We start from the raw sequence: 15,198 nt of genomic DNA on the forward strand, positions 1-15,198 counted from the left end.
GAGTCTTCACTTCTGTCTACTGTAGTATTAATCTTGGCAGTGGATTCAGAGACCATCAGTCATTTGTACAATTTAGTAATAAAATTCAAACACATTTGGTTCCTTTTCAAAATGTACCAGTGTGTTGCGATCATAATCTACATGCTAGGTTTACAGCTTTGTAAGTAGCACTTTCATGGAACTTTATGAAATTTAACAGAAGGATTTGATCACCATATAAATGGATATAACAGTAAAGAACTACATGGGGCGCCTGGGTGGCTCAGTTGGTTAAGTGGCTGCCTTTGGCTCAGGTCATGATCCCAGGGTCCTAGGATCGAGCCCCGCATCAGGTTCCTTGCTCAGCAGGGAGCCTGCTACACCCCCTGCTTGTGCTCACTCTCTCTCTCTCTCAAATAAATAAATAAAATCTTTAAAAAGACAGAAAGGAAGGAAGGACAGAAGGAAGGAAGGAAGGACGGACAAAAGAAAGAAAAAAGAAAGAAAGAAAGAAGAAGAAAGAAACTACCAATTTGCAATTTAAGGATGGGAGCTGGGCTGAAAATTTATCTTTCCTTGACAAATATTTCTGGAACTACAGCATAAATGCACAACATAACAAGGTTTCAGCATAAATGCTTAAGAAAGCAAATTTTAAGAGTGTTTACTTAAGTGCTAAAAATAGTTGGGGGAGGGCACCTGGGTGGAGCAGTCAGTTAAGGGTCCGACTCTTGATTTCTGCTCAGGTCATGATCTCAGGGTCGTGAGATCGAGCCCGGTGTCTGGCTCCACTCTGGGTATGAAGCCTGCTTAAGAGTCTCTCTCTCTCTCCCTTCTCCCCCCCTCTGCCCCTCCCCACCCTGCTCACACACGCTCTCTCTCTCTAAAAAATAAAAAATAGGTAGTTATAAATAATAATCTTTCATATTAGTACATTAATCAAGTCCCTTTATCCCTTCTTCTAAAATATTATTTTGTAGGTTTTTTAAAAAAGATTTTATTTATTTATTTGACAGAGAGAGACACAGCAAGAGAGGGAACACAAGCAGAGGGGAGCAGTAGAGGGAGAGGGAGAAGCAGACTACCCACTGAGCAGGGAGCCCGATGCAGGGCTCGATCCCAGGACCCTGGGATCATGACCTGAGCTGAAGGCAGATGCCTAACGACTGAGCCATCCAGGTGGCCCTATTTTGTAGTTTTTACTTTTCTTCAATTCAGAAAATAATGAATGAAGCTTTAGTTAAAACTCATCCTCATCTAGTTGTCCAGCTTCATAGACACAAGTCTTCAGCTTACTCAAGAATCAAAAAGAGGTTGAAATGAAAGACAACATAGCATCAACTAAATGCAGCTAGAACTTGTGAATGTGGGCCTTTTAATCTTTGGAGGACCACAACAAGCCATGGTGTTCGTAAAGTGTTTAATTATCTCTGGTAATTTTTATATCCTACCAAAATATTATGCAAAAATTAAGCAAAGTATGGATTTTTTATAAATTGCATCCTCTATTTTTTCCCCACTTATACCAGTCTGGTTTGATTATATGAACACCTCTTATAGAGCAGTGTTCTCATTTATATTATGGCCAGTATCTCTCTTTGTAACAACTGAATGCCCAAAATATTTCCTTTACAAGTGTGGTTAGTCTCAGTGACTCCTGAGCTAGTCTGCGCCACCATCGATGTGGTTTCTCCTGCCACATGAACATGAACACCAACTGCCAGATTGTAAAGCACTAGAGAAACTAAGTGTTGTTATGTCCCAGGTGCTGGGAAAACAGCTTGATTATGGTGACGATATTATTTGGTTTCCTGGAATCCACTTTTCATTCTAACTTTTTCTATTGTGTTCACTGCCATTTCATTAGTTGTCTGAGAGAACTATCAGTCTGTTTCTGGTAAGATATTCCTCTATCCATCAAAAAAGAACTGGAATTTTCCATCTCTGATTTTTTTCTAGTTTTACAAATGACCATTAATAAATTAATCTGATATTTTCCTGCCTCCTTTACTCCACTTATTTATATATTATTTTTTCCCAAATATTTATTAATGTCTATGGTCTTGACATCAAAAAGCCAAAATGTTGTGAAGAATTTTACTAATAATTAGATATTGTTTAATGAGTCATTGCAGCTAACATGTTATATCTTGATTTTATATATGTGCCAGTTCCTAGGAAAATCTCATCTGCTATAACCACCAGAGTAATTAAGTTCCAAATCACCAATAACTGTCATTTTAATTAACACTTCCACAATTGTCACAATGTGTTTAGATACCTTGATAGTTATATTTTCTAAATATAAATATAAGGATAACAGTGAACCGAAAATTAAATAACCAGGTTGTGTTTATATTGAATTCATTTGTCCACTTTTACTCACATTTCAACATTATTAAACAACAAATAAATGAAACTAATGTAATGAAATAGCAGCTTTCTGAAATAATGGCATGAAAAGCTTAGAGCCAACAGTACAGTCTACTTTCTCTAGCCAAATCATATATGTTTTTAAAGTTGAAAAATAATATAACAATATATAAAAATCACAGATGAACTGGTCAGTTACATTGCTTTGAAACTTTTAATCTGAATTTCACTCATATCAGAAAATAAAAGTGTTTCATTTTTCACTGCTCCCATTGCTGTCAATATAACTAGACATCCCTTCTGAAGCATATACAAAGTTTTATAAAGATATTTATAGCAAAATGTTCTAAATTATTCATGTTCAAACACAATCATGTCTTCTTGAATTCTTTTGTTCAATCACTTATGCATTCAACAAATATTTGCTGGATTTCTGTTCATCTTTAAGGGGTTGCTTTAATTGCCAACTATATCATGGGTTACAGCTTCCTTAGTAAGGAGATCCACAATTCAGTGGCCCAAATAAGAGAAAAGTTTATTTCCCTCACACATAATAAACATGGGCAAGTAGGTGGGCTCTGCTCCATGACACCATTTACGGATCCAGGCTAGTGGAATGCTATCTGTCTTAGTTTAGACTGCTATAACAGAATACCATACATGGGGTGGCTTATAAACAGGAATTTATTTCCTACAGTCCTGGAGGCTGGAAGTCCCAGGTCAGGGTACCAGCGTCCCCTGGGTCCCCTTTTTAAGGGCACTAATCTTATTCATAAGGGCTCCACCCTCATGATCTAATTACTTCCCAAATCCCCACCTCCTAATACCATCACATGGGGGGCAGTTAAGATTTCAACATATGGATTTGGGGAGACAAAAAGATTTAGTTTACCACACCATCACTGGCTCCAATCATTCACACTTCCAGCCTGTTACATAAAGGTTGAAAAGAAGGAGAAAACAAAGGACTTAACTTTTCACAGATCATTAAAAAATTTTTACACATCATTCTGTACCTGCCCACCCTAAAATATAAGGGAAACTAGGAAATGTAGTCCTGAGGTGGTCAGTCTCTCTTATGGAAAAAAAAAGACAAATGGATTTTGGAGGGGAACAACTAGAAGTCTTCTATGTCCAACCCTCTAGTCATACAAATACAAGTGAATACCCTTCTTCTCATTAAAACAAAGATGCTTACCTTCTACCCAACAGAGAAAATCCAAGTTCAATTCCAATTACTGCAACCAGCTCAAAATCCAGAATCTCTGGGAAATATACAGACCTATACATTAGGTCCTGATTCTCTGAAGTCTGGCAACCTATAAAATGATAAATAGATTATCTTTCCTGCTCTCAACTTTCTTCCCCATACATAATACCCAATATAAGGTGGTGGAAAAGGAAGAGAATCACAATAGAAACTTTCATTGAGAAACACACAGACAATAAAAATTACAAAATCTTGACAAGCAAAGACACCTAAACAACAACATTGAAATAATATTTTGGTTAGTGCATCTGGCAACCTTGGTTTTCTTTTATGGAGGTTATACCAGATTTACTAGAAGGTCTTACTTATCCTAATCGATAAATGGTCTTATACCCATAGCCATACCTGAACTGAGTCAAGTATAGCATGCCCTCATTAGGGACTTCAAAATTTTACAGAATGCTTCCTGACTGTACATGTTCAGGGACCTGAGGATTGTTTTAGGGGTCATATATGGCAGTAAAGTCTAATGGGAAGAGATGAGGGCATTTTTGAACAACACTCATTATCTCTTCCCATTGGAATACAGAAACAGCTGACTTCTCTAATCCTGTTAAGCCCCAAATTTCTGAACATTCTCTCATTTTAAATTATAGAACTGACACATAAATCAGGCAGAGATAAATTCTCTTAGCAAAGTTCTATTCACTTTTGTTTCTCCTGGAAAAATGGCCCGTTCTTCTTTAAGCTCATGACTTTTGTAAACCTTTCTAAAAGCAGCAGGGTTATGAACAGCTGAGCTTTGTTCAGCTTTTTCGTGTAGTGTCAAAATATATGCAGCCCTATAACCTACTGTTCCAAGTTTTCACGGGCAATGGCATAACAAGGTTTATTTGCTTTCTACCTGACCGTATTTTTTTCCTTGCACTCTCCACTCTCCCACTAAGCTAATGCCCAATATTTGGGGATTTTAATGGCAGTTCTACACCTCTACATACTCATTTCTTTGTTAGACTAAATTGTTGTAACAGAAAGATTCAAAGTTCAGTGGCTCAAATAAGATAAAAAAAAATTCTCACAACCATCCCTGAGGTTGGTAGTGATTTACGGTCAGTCTGCTCCAACATGATCATCTAGAAACAGAAGCTCCAGTGTTGCAGCCCACGGCTTCCTAAGGCACTGTCTTTCTTTGCATGGTACCTGCTAGATCATCACTTTGAGTGCATTCTACCAGCTGAGGAGGTGAGAGTGCACAAGTCCAAAATGAGGAGCTTGTCATTAAACCGGAAATGACCTCAAGGTTACCACCCTCACATGTGTGTACCTCCCAAGTTTCCTGCCTCAGTCACAGGGCATATCTAGTTGTAAGGATAGCTGAGGAATGTATCCATTCACTGGGCAGCTATCTGTCCACACAAAATGTTTTCCTATGGAAGAAATGAGAAGTAATATTTGGACTAGCAAAGGTATGGACTCTGAAAGAGTCTACTATGATTATTATCTATTATTTTGCATTATCCATTATTTTACAAAAGTCTTACATGTCCTACTTTCCCCTTTCCAGAGTAGCTAAAAGTTAAAACTCCCTCTTGGTGTGTATGTATCATTTATGACCCACAATAACTGCAGTTGCTTCCTCATGGTCTCTCTCACTACTTTCTTCTTCCTGTCTCTTACCTTCATCAAGTACAATTAAAATTGAAATCCAGTGAGAAATGTAGTTATGCCACTAGATAGTGTTTGGAGCTAGTGGTCTCCATACAGCACTTTGGGAAACACAAGCAGGCTTTTTCAGGGAAAAATTATTGATTGTGACAAAGGGAGAGAGAAGCTGCTGTTAATGTCCTCAGTTTCTCTTCATCCCTCTAAATGGGAATGCTGCTTATTATATCGTATTCTCATGACTGCCATTTCTTGATCACCCAGGGAATCAATGTAACAATTCTCAGGAATTTGCTACATATCAGTGAGGGTTCTCAATTAGGTTATATCACTTCTATTAAGCTAAGGATATGAAAGAAGAGATAAACATCCAGCTACTAGTCAATGGCCTTTGTCTCAGGGATGGGAAGAAAAACATATTGCCATGCATTTTTCCTATATAATTTGTGTATGAACATTCTGGGCAATGAAGATTGGGCTCAGTAATCTTTTTTTTTTATTATGTTATGTTAATCACGATACATTACATCATTAGCTTTTGATGTAGTGTTCCATGATTCATTGTTTGCTTATAACACCCAGTGCTCCATGCAGTACGTGCCCTCTTTAATACCCATCACCAGGCTAACCCATCCCCCCACCCCCCTCCCCTCTAGAACCCTCAGTTTGTTTCTCAGAGTCCATAGTCTCTCATGGTTCGTCTCCCCCTCCAATTTCCCCACCTTCATTCTTCCCTTCCTGCTACCTTCTTTTTTTTTTTTAACATGTATTATTTGTTTCAGAGGTACAGGTCTGTGATTCAACAGTCTTACACAATTCACAGTGCTCACCATAGCACATACCCTCCCCAATGTCTATCACCCAGCCACCCCATCCCTCCCACCCCCCACCACTCCAGCAACCCTCAGTTTGTTTCCTGAGATTAAGAATTCCTCAAATCAGTGAGATCATATGATACATGTCTTTCTCTGACTGACTTATTTTGCTCAGCATAATACCCTCCAGTTCCATCCACATCGTTGCAAATGGCAAGATTTCATTCCTTTTGATGGCTGCATAATATTCCATTGTGTATATATACCACATCTTCTTTATCCATTCATCCATTGATGGACATCTTGGCTCTTTCCACAGTTTGGCTATTGTGGACATTGCTGCTATAAACATCGGGGTGCATGTACCCCTTCGGATCCCTACATTTGTATCTTTGGGGTAAATACCCAGTAGTGCAATTGCTGGATCATATGGTAGCTCTATTTTCAACTTTTTGAGGAACCTCCATACTGTTTTCCAGAGTGGTTGCACCAGCTTGCATTCCCACCAACAGTGTAGGAGGGTTCCCCTTTCTTCACATCCCCACCAACATCTGTCATTTCCTGACTTGTTAATTTTAGCCATTCTGACTGGTGTGAGGTGGTATCTCATTGAGGTTTTGATTTGGATTTCCCTGATAACGAGCGATGTTGAGCACTTTTTCATGTGTCTGTTGGCCATTTGGATGTCTTCTAGATAAGTGATACCATAAGACAAAACAACATTAGAATAATTGGGATCCCAGAAGAAAGAGAAACAGAGGGGCAGAAGGTATATTGGAGCAAATTATAGCAGAGAACTTCCCTAATTTGGAGAAGGAAACAGGCATCAAAATCCAGGAGGCACAGAGAAGCCCCCTCAAAATCAATAAAAATAGGTCAACACCCCAACATCTAATAGTAAAACTCGCAAGTCTCAGAGACAAAGAGAAAATCCTGAAAGCAGCTCGGGAGAAGAGATCTGTAACCTACAATGGTAGAAACATTAGATTGGCAACAGACCTATCCACAGAGACCTGGCAGGCCAGAAAGGACTGGCATGATATATTCAGAGCACTAAATGAGAAAAATATGCAACCAAGAATATTAGATCCAGCTAGGCTGTCATTGAAAATAGAAGGGGAGATAAAAAGCTTCCAGGACAAACAAAAACTAAAGAAATTTGCAAACAGGAAACCAGCCCTACAAGAAATATTGAAAGGGCTCAGTAATCTTTTTCTTTTATTTTTTCCAACTACTTTACCCTAAAATTGAATTAATGTATTATCAGTTGCCTCCCATCTTTTTCTTTTATTTTTTTTCCAACTACTTTACAGTAAAATTGAATTAATGTATTATCAGTTGCCTCCCAGAAAGATAAAGAGGGCCAAACTTCTCTCTGTCTCTCTTTTTCGCCTCTAATACATAGACTTGTATTTTCTTTTTTGCTTCTCTTTCCTTACTGTCAGGGAAATCTGAAGTGTTTAATATAATGAGACCTATGAGATTTCCCTGAGGGATAATGACAACCACAAAATTTTAGGCTTTTGTATCTTTTCTTTCAACCTAACCCTTTGGTATCTATGGCCCACCCTCTCAGTCCTTATACAATTATACAATTTTGGTATTTGATATTAAGCCATTTTCTCGCCACACTTTTTAAGTATATAAAGTATAAGTATATAAGTAAGTAAAGTATAAGTATATAAGCTCTCATAAATTATCAAAGTGAATATATTAATATAAGTAGTTAATATTTATTCTGAGGACATCTCAGAAGCAACTGGAATGGTCGAAGGAGCAGGAAGTGGTCAACTGTGTTAAACGGTGCTAATGTAAAATGAGGACCACGTCTTGACCACTAGATTTGAAATGTCAAGGTACTGACAAGATCTGTGTCATTGGAGACAACAGCCTGATTGGACTGTCTTCAAAAACCTATATATGGAAAGAGAGGCAGTGAAAAGAGTGAATAGTTAGTTGCCTCTTTTCAAGAAATTTTGCCCGAAAGGGGCAGAGAAAGGGATAGTCATTAGAAGGAGATGTGGGGGTGAGGGAGGACTTTTTTGTTATGAGAGATATATGAAATGCGTGGATGCTAATGAGAATGGTGCCTTAAAGGAGAAAACTGTTGGTTAAAGACAGAGTGATGAGAATTGTAGTGAGGGAACACTTGGCGTAACTTGGTAAGAAATGGAGGAGGGACACCTTCTTGTCAGTTATTGAAATGGGGAAGCATCTAGCAAAATATTAAATAAAAATAAATCGCTTATCTATTTGAGAAGGGCATGGACATGCTATGGAAGGGCTAGTGGGGAGTGTAAATATAATTTCAGTGTTTGGAAGTGAAGATGAAATGGATGCATATTTCTTAAGGTAACCAAGTTAAAAGCCATACACAATTGACCAGATTGTCATCTTATATAGCACTTTTTCTTGGAAATAGATCTTTATAACTTCCCTCTTGACAACTTTTGAAGTATTATACTTGTGTTTTAAGGGAAATTTGATTTATAAAATTGGAGGTTAGAGATAAAGAAGTTCTGAGGTGGCATGAGAAAATCATAGCACTCCTTGTCAATAACCTGTATTTTTCTTCCTGAATATTTTTTTTAGGATTGTGTTTGATGCCTAGAGGTCCTCGGGATATTACCTTAGCACACATTTTGCTTTCAAATTCCATATGAGTTTCTGGGTTGATTCCTCCTGATTACAGTAGCATTGATTGCTGTCTAAATCTGTTGCAGTGTCCCTGAATACTATGACTACGGTCATGGAGTAAGTGAGGATGCCTATGACAGCTACGGTAAGACCTTTTCTTTACTAAATCTATGAAATCAGAACATCCATCAGTCACTGACAACTCAGAAATTACTTCTAGCTTTCTACCTCCGGGTTTTACAGAAGTCCAGACTAAATTGATTTATGTAATTCAAGGGTGAGCTCTGATGTACAAGAGCCAGTGCCAGAAACCCGGACAGATCAATTTTGATCAAAATTTCAAAAGCATTAATCACAATCATAGATCATGTTCAACAGCACCAGTGAGCATTTTGAACTGTCTTACATGTTCCACGGTGTCCATTGTCTGACTCATTGATTTGACAACAATGCTGTGTCTTTCCTGCTGTAACAAAGATCATTAGAGTAATACACAGTTAAAATATTTTAAAACGTTTAAGGGCCGAAATTGTGGCTTTCAAGTTATTTTCTTATAGCTCTTAGAAGTGCCATATAATGCTTGGCATAAGAATTAATAGTCAAATAGCATGTCAGTCTATAAAATTAATTTCAAAAATACACTGTTTAATTAAAATACTACTTAAAATTACTTGTAATTCAATTCAGTAAGATTTATTGAGTATCCGTGACATATCCATACAGTATATCACTTTTGAAAGGTAGTTTCTCATTCCTTAAAATACATATGCAGTGTCACCGGCTGGCCACCTTGAAAAATAACATTTATTTAAATGTTTTCGGTCCCCAATTCTTATTGAAATAATACCAAAGCCACTCCGTTTCTCTTTATGGGGAGCAGTAAAGAGATCATGAATGGTGCCTCTGTGTTCGGGGCTCCACATTATGCAGGTGCAGTGCTTTATAAGGATGAAGGGAAGGTCCAGACCTCAGGAGGAAAGGAGGAAGTGCACCCTCACTGAAACTAGTTACCTAATCAACTCACTTCTCCAGGTGGAATATCATGAGGAGTAGAAATAGGAGTAGAAAATAAAAATAGTAGAAGAATAAACCGCCCCCACAGTGATTGCCATCCATAAGCTACTTACTTACGTATATCTTCTCATTTATTTTTTATGATAAATTGAACTATTAAGTGTTTCTATCTCCATTTTATAATGAGGAAACTAAACAACAGAGGTTAAGTCAATATGAGAGTACAACTGTGGAACGCAGCTTCTGTTTTTATAGTCTCATCAGTGGTTGGAATGCTATCACTTGGGGCTACCTCACATGAGGCACCTACCTATTATGGCTCTGGACTAAGCAATTTATCACGAGGATTAGAGATTATGGAAATAATCCTCATTAAACATTCTGTGTATATCTACATAATCGAATCCCCACTAGAATCATAGAGGGTACACACTCATATTGTCATCTGCACTTTACAAATAAGGAACTGAGGCTCAGAGCTGTCAGTAACTTGCCTGAGTTAAACAATTCGCAAATGACAGAGCAAGAATGAATTCAAGCGCGTCCGATTTTGTTGTTGGGAGTCGGGGCAGAGTTCAGTGGACCTAGAGAGAAAGAACAGGATCTAGTACTTTAAACCTGAGTTTATTTTAAAGGAAGGGTGTTGAACTTAGTGAGATTTCTCTAAATCCTGCCAGCTACTCTCCCACTAATCTAAGGGGATGAAGGTTTTCTAGAGTATTTTACAGGAAAAAATAAAAAATTAACCCAAGATGAGCACTAGGCTCACTCTCTCTCAGACTCCAGCTTCTCCACCACCAATCAAATGAACATAATCTCCCTGCTGTGAGAGAAGGGATATTCTCTAAAATAACTGAAATATGTTTTCAGAAATTATTTCACAGAAAAAATAAGTGATGGACAAGTTCACACACGTCTGGCTCAGTTGCTGCAGCATTCTCTTAGTTCAGCAGCGCAATAAGTAAATCTGCATTGTTCCAAGCATATTCTTAATCAAATAGGAATCAAGGGGCACCTGGGTGGCTCCGTTGGTTAAGCGTCTGCCTTCAGCTCGGGTCATGATCTCAGGGTCCTGGGATCGAGTCCCACATAGGGTTCCCTGCTCAGTGGGGAGCCTGCTTCTCCCTCTGCCCTTCCCCCTGTTCATGCTTTCTCTCTCTCTCTCTCTCTCAAATAAATAATACAATTTTTAAAAAAGAACAAATAGGAATCAAGCCACATTCCTTGTATGATTACTTAGGATGATAGGTAAATAAGACACAACACGGGCCTTTAATTCATTCAATTGTGTGCATATAGATGTTTACAGGCTGTAGGAATATGATGGTGTACATGATAGACATTTTCCCTCCCCGGTTCCTGTCTATTGTTGAGAAACCTATGGCTACATATAAAAAACTGTGCCAGCTTATAAACCATGTGATACAAAAGAAGGTCAGAGAACATTACTCGTGTAACATTTATTTAATGGCTAACATGTGCAAGCCATTGTTCTCAATCCTGGAGATACTGTGGTGAACAATCTCTTGAAACTCACATTACTATTTATAAATCACTTTTTAAAACTGGGATTTTCATTTGCAAAATACAGTCATTGCTTTTTACACTTGGCACAACAATTTGAGGAAAATCACCCCTATGAGCTTTACTTTATGGAATAACATGTACTAAAATTAATGGATGATATCTGACTGTGTAGCTGGTAATAAGAGATGAGTTTTCTAATTATTTTTTAAAATGTTATTACCATGTAAGGTAATAGGGAAAAGTGTGCGAATATAAACTATGGCTTTTCAGATCTTATAACAGACATCCAGGGACCATGGTCAGGAGAGCGGGGTCCACCTCTCTGACCTATGGGTCTTACATGATTCTTTCTTGGTTCCTTGATTCTTCTGCTGCAACAAAGTCTACAGACAAACAACTGCTTTTATTTTAAAAGCTACGCCTGCCCATCAGCACTAGATTTCATTCTGGGTCAAATTACAATTTATCAATAAGCACTTCTCAGCACCCAGAAGCAGTTGACACATTATTTTTAATAAAGTAATGAGGAAAATGTCTGGACAGAGTAAGAAAGATATTACATAGGAATTTTTACATGATAACTTTTTTTAACCTATTTTATTAACTGAAATGTCAGCCAAATTGGTCATATTCTTAGTGTGGAAAGATTAGATACATATATGTGGCTAAAAATAGACTGGTCTTTAGGGCCATGATCTTTTCTTTGGCCACTAGGATCTGTTGCCATTTTCTGACATTATTGAGCAAGCATTAATTCAAGAATATGCTTCACATTCAAGGTGTTTTTATTCTTTGTTTGAAAATGTTGATATGTCAACACTTTATGCATTCTAATTTAGGAAGCCCTTCTTGATTTTCCTGTCAGAAGGGTAATTGTTCAGGACAGAATTTATTAAGTCATTTTATTGGGGTCAGAAGTGATATTCCAGGGGCCGAAGCAAAGAAATCTAACTAATGTGTTGCAACCTTTTTTCATGGTGTAGATCTCACAGAAAATGATATGTGTGCAGCACAGTGGGTTGAGGGAGAAGCTGCTCACAAGCCAGGATTCCAGCAGCCCAGGGTCCATCCCACCACCCCTTAACCCTCTTGGCTCACTGTGACCCATCTGTGGTACACATTTGGCCACAGAATAGGGATCAGGGACTCTGACCAAAGGCAACTATGTTTTAAATGATGCATATGTGAAATTGATTTTATTTTTTAGAATTTTTTTTTGCCACAGTGTTTAGAAATCTAAGCAGATAACGTAGGCCTGATTCACCTAAAAAATATAACTTATTTTTTCTTATTCTAAAAATAATACACATCCACTATAGAAAATTAGTTTTGAAAAAGAAGGAAATTTAAATCATCCTGAATCATGCTACTATATGTATTCATTCTTTACTTTTTGTTATATATTTTGCCAATTTTTTTAATCCATCGTGATACACATTTTATTTAAAAAGAGAACGCAATGTAAACTGCTTTATAAAAATTCCTTTAAGATTTTCCTATCATTAAGTAAATGTTTTCTTTTTCAGCTCTTAATCATTACAATTATACCTTGACAAAATGCAGAATTTAATATATTTTCACATGTGCTATCAGAATTAACCACTAATATGATCAGTTGAAAAGGGATACTCCTTTTGTATAACCAGGAAATAAAGAAAATACTTGTGGTCAATCCACATAGTAATGAGATTTAAATTTTGAGAATTCTCATACTCTCATATCTTCTACAGACAATAGAAAAAGGGCCAAGTCAAAAGCTGAGAAATAGTAAGTGCTCAGCATCATCATCTTGAAATTTAATTAACAAATTAAAATGCATTGTATACACTCAGATTTTGGTATCAGGTTATCATGTAGAGGGAGCTCGAAGTACAGGCTTTGTACTGATAGGTTGCTCATCCTATCATATGCAAATGAGCAGATGATGAAATTTAAATATGCACGTGGAGCAGTTATTTGAGGACCTACTCATCTCAAATACAGATTGATTTTTTTCATTAATTTTGCATACCTCACAGAGTAACTAGTATATTAACAAGCATCCATTTATAGCTTACCTTTAATGAACTGTGTACAATCTTTTAAATCAATAACATTTAAACCTTTACTCGTTCAATTCCATTCTAAATTAGTAATTCCTCTCTGTTACATTTTGGTTGTATCCTGGGTAGAGATACTAAATCTCAGTGGAATGACTGTATTTTTTATAAAACAAATAGCCCCAATTCTCAGTTTCCTGGCAACAACCCAGATTTGGACAGTAAGTGAAGAGGCTCACAATCGGTTGCCTCTCCTGCTCAGGTTGCTGGAAAGAATTGTGGGGCTAACAGGTATTAGGAAAGGAAGAAGGAATGCTCTTCAGGATAATTAGGTCCTGCATTCAAAAGACTCATGGATGGAATCCCTCTCTTAGGATTCCTTTAGAAATGGTTTGAAATAAACCACCAGAAGTAAAAATCCAGTCATTCAGTGTGATGCCTCACTCTGAATCATCATACATTGTGTTTTGTGTATCACTAGATTAAAATTGTATTTGTCTCTTTCAGGCCCATAATTCATGTTGAAGTGACAGATATGTTGACCTCAAAGAAAATCACGCATCCTTTTGGATGTGATCACAATTGGATTATTCAAGATATTTGCATACAATTTAATATTAAAGATTAAACTATTCTTTCTTGAAGTAGTATAAATATAAAATTTTAAACATTAAATCCTTTAAATAAATGCTAGTATTAAAATACAACATAAGTATATTATTTATTATATTAATATTTAATGTATTAATATTTATTAAACATTTCATTGATCTTTAATTATTATTAAGATTTAAATTTTAAGTTTCTGATAACTTGAATTTATTTTTAGAACATGAATATTGGACTTATAGGAATCCAAATCAGTTTCTTCATTTTAAAAATATTTTCTAATTTATCAGAGTCATTATAATTGTTTTGGGTAAGTCTGAATAGCTCATAATTCAATAAGGGTGCATTTTAAATACAGTGCATAGATCAGCTTGGCTAAGCAATGTTTCACATAGGAAACACCCTCTAAATTCTCTCTGAGACTGACAGCTAAGAACGGATGGCAATATTCTCTTCTCAGAGAAAAGAACTGTTTATTAAAATGTATTTAATGTACGAACTGAAGAGCTAATTATGCATCCATTCTTTAGTGGCATTTAAAATGACAGCTGTGTGGAAGCAAGGAGGATAATATTAATACACTGTCTTGAAATGAATGAAAGCAAAAAGAATTTTGTGCCATATTCTAGGGCATTTGAGTGCCTCACTTCAAGACGATTGCAGAACACAAAGCTCATTTTGTGTTCAGAGGCAGGAATGATTATTATCCCAGTATGAAAATAAGCCCTGCATTGATTAATCTGTGAAAACAGCAAAAGAAAATGAAGCTAGCTGGCAATCACGCCATCCATGTGATTCAAGAACAAAGTCTGTCCATTTTTAATAGGAAGTAGAAATATATATTTGAGGAAATTGATTTTATAAATGAAGATAAATTTCTTAACATGGGCAAGAATTTACCATACATTTTAAAAACTCATGTATCTTAGGACGTTTTATTTTTCCTAGGATTTATTAATATTGAAGTTGTTACATGATAGGCTACTGAGAAAAATATCACTGTGATTTATTCTACTGAGCTTTTAACATAGATTTTTAAACTTTATTTTTAAAGTTTTTTGTCCTTTATTATATAAAGGACTATATAAAATTATTAGACTTTATTAGTCCTTTATTTTAAAGGACTAATGAAATGGCACTTCTAAAGTATTTTAAAATTCACTTTTTTAAAAAAGATTTTATTTATTTATTTGAGAGGGAGAGAGCACGAGTGGAGGGGAGAGGCAGAGGGAGAAGCAGGCTCCCTGCTGAGGAGGGAGCCCGATGCAGGACTCCCAGGACCCAGAGATCATGACCTGAGCTGAAGGCAGATGCTTAACCAACTGAGACACCC

General features: G+C 36.7%; 1 protein-coding gene across 12 annotated transcripts in view; it reads left to right on the top strand.

Annotated features, from left to right (window-relative positions):
• Positions 1-15,198, top strand: part of KHDRBS2 (KH RNA binding domain containing, signal transduction associated 2) — a 598,658-nt gene that overhangs the window by 522,642 nt on the left and 60,818 nt on the right. For 9 of the 12 annotated variants that reach the window (XR_004917485.2, XR_013441225.1, XR_004917482.2 and 6 more), the window contains one exon: positions 8,763-8,821. The exons of the other annotated variants lie outside the window; for them this stretch is intronic. Coding sequence is in view for 5 of the 9 variants with exons in the window: in XM_078055184.1 (XP_077911310.1) it covers positions 8,763-8,821 (59 nt within the window). In the remaining 4 variants the exon portion in view is untranslated. The remainder of the gene's footprint in view (positions 1-8,762; positions 8,822-15,198) is intronic. 12 annotated transcript variants of the gene reach the window in all.

Source organism: Halichoerus grypus, chromosome 9 (assembly GCF_964656455.1).
Source record: "Halichoerus grypus chromosome 9, mHalGry1.hap1.1, whole genome shotgun sequence".
Classification (NCBI taxonomy): Eukaryota; Metazoa; Chordata; class Mammalia; order Carnivora; family Phocidae; genus Halichoerus; species Halichoerus grypus.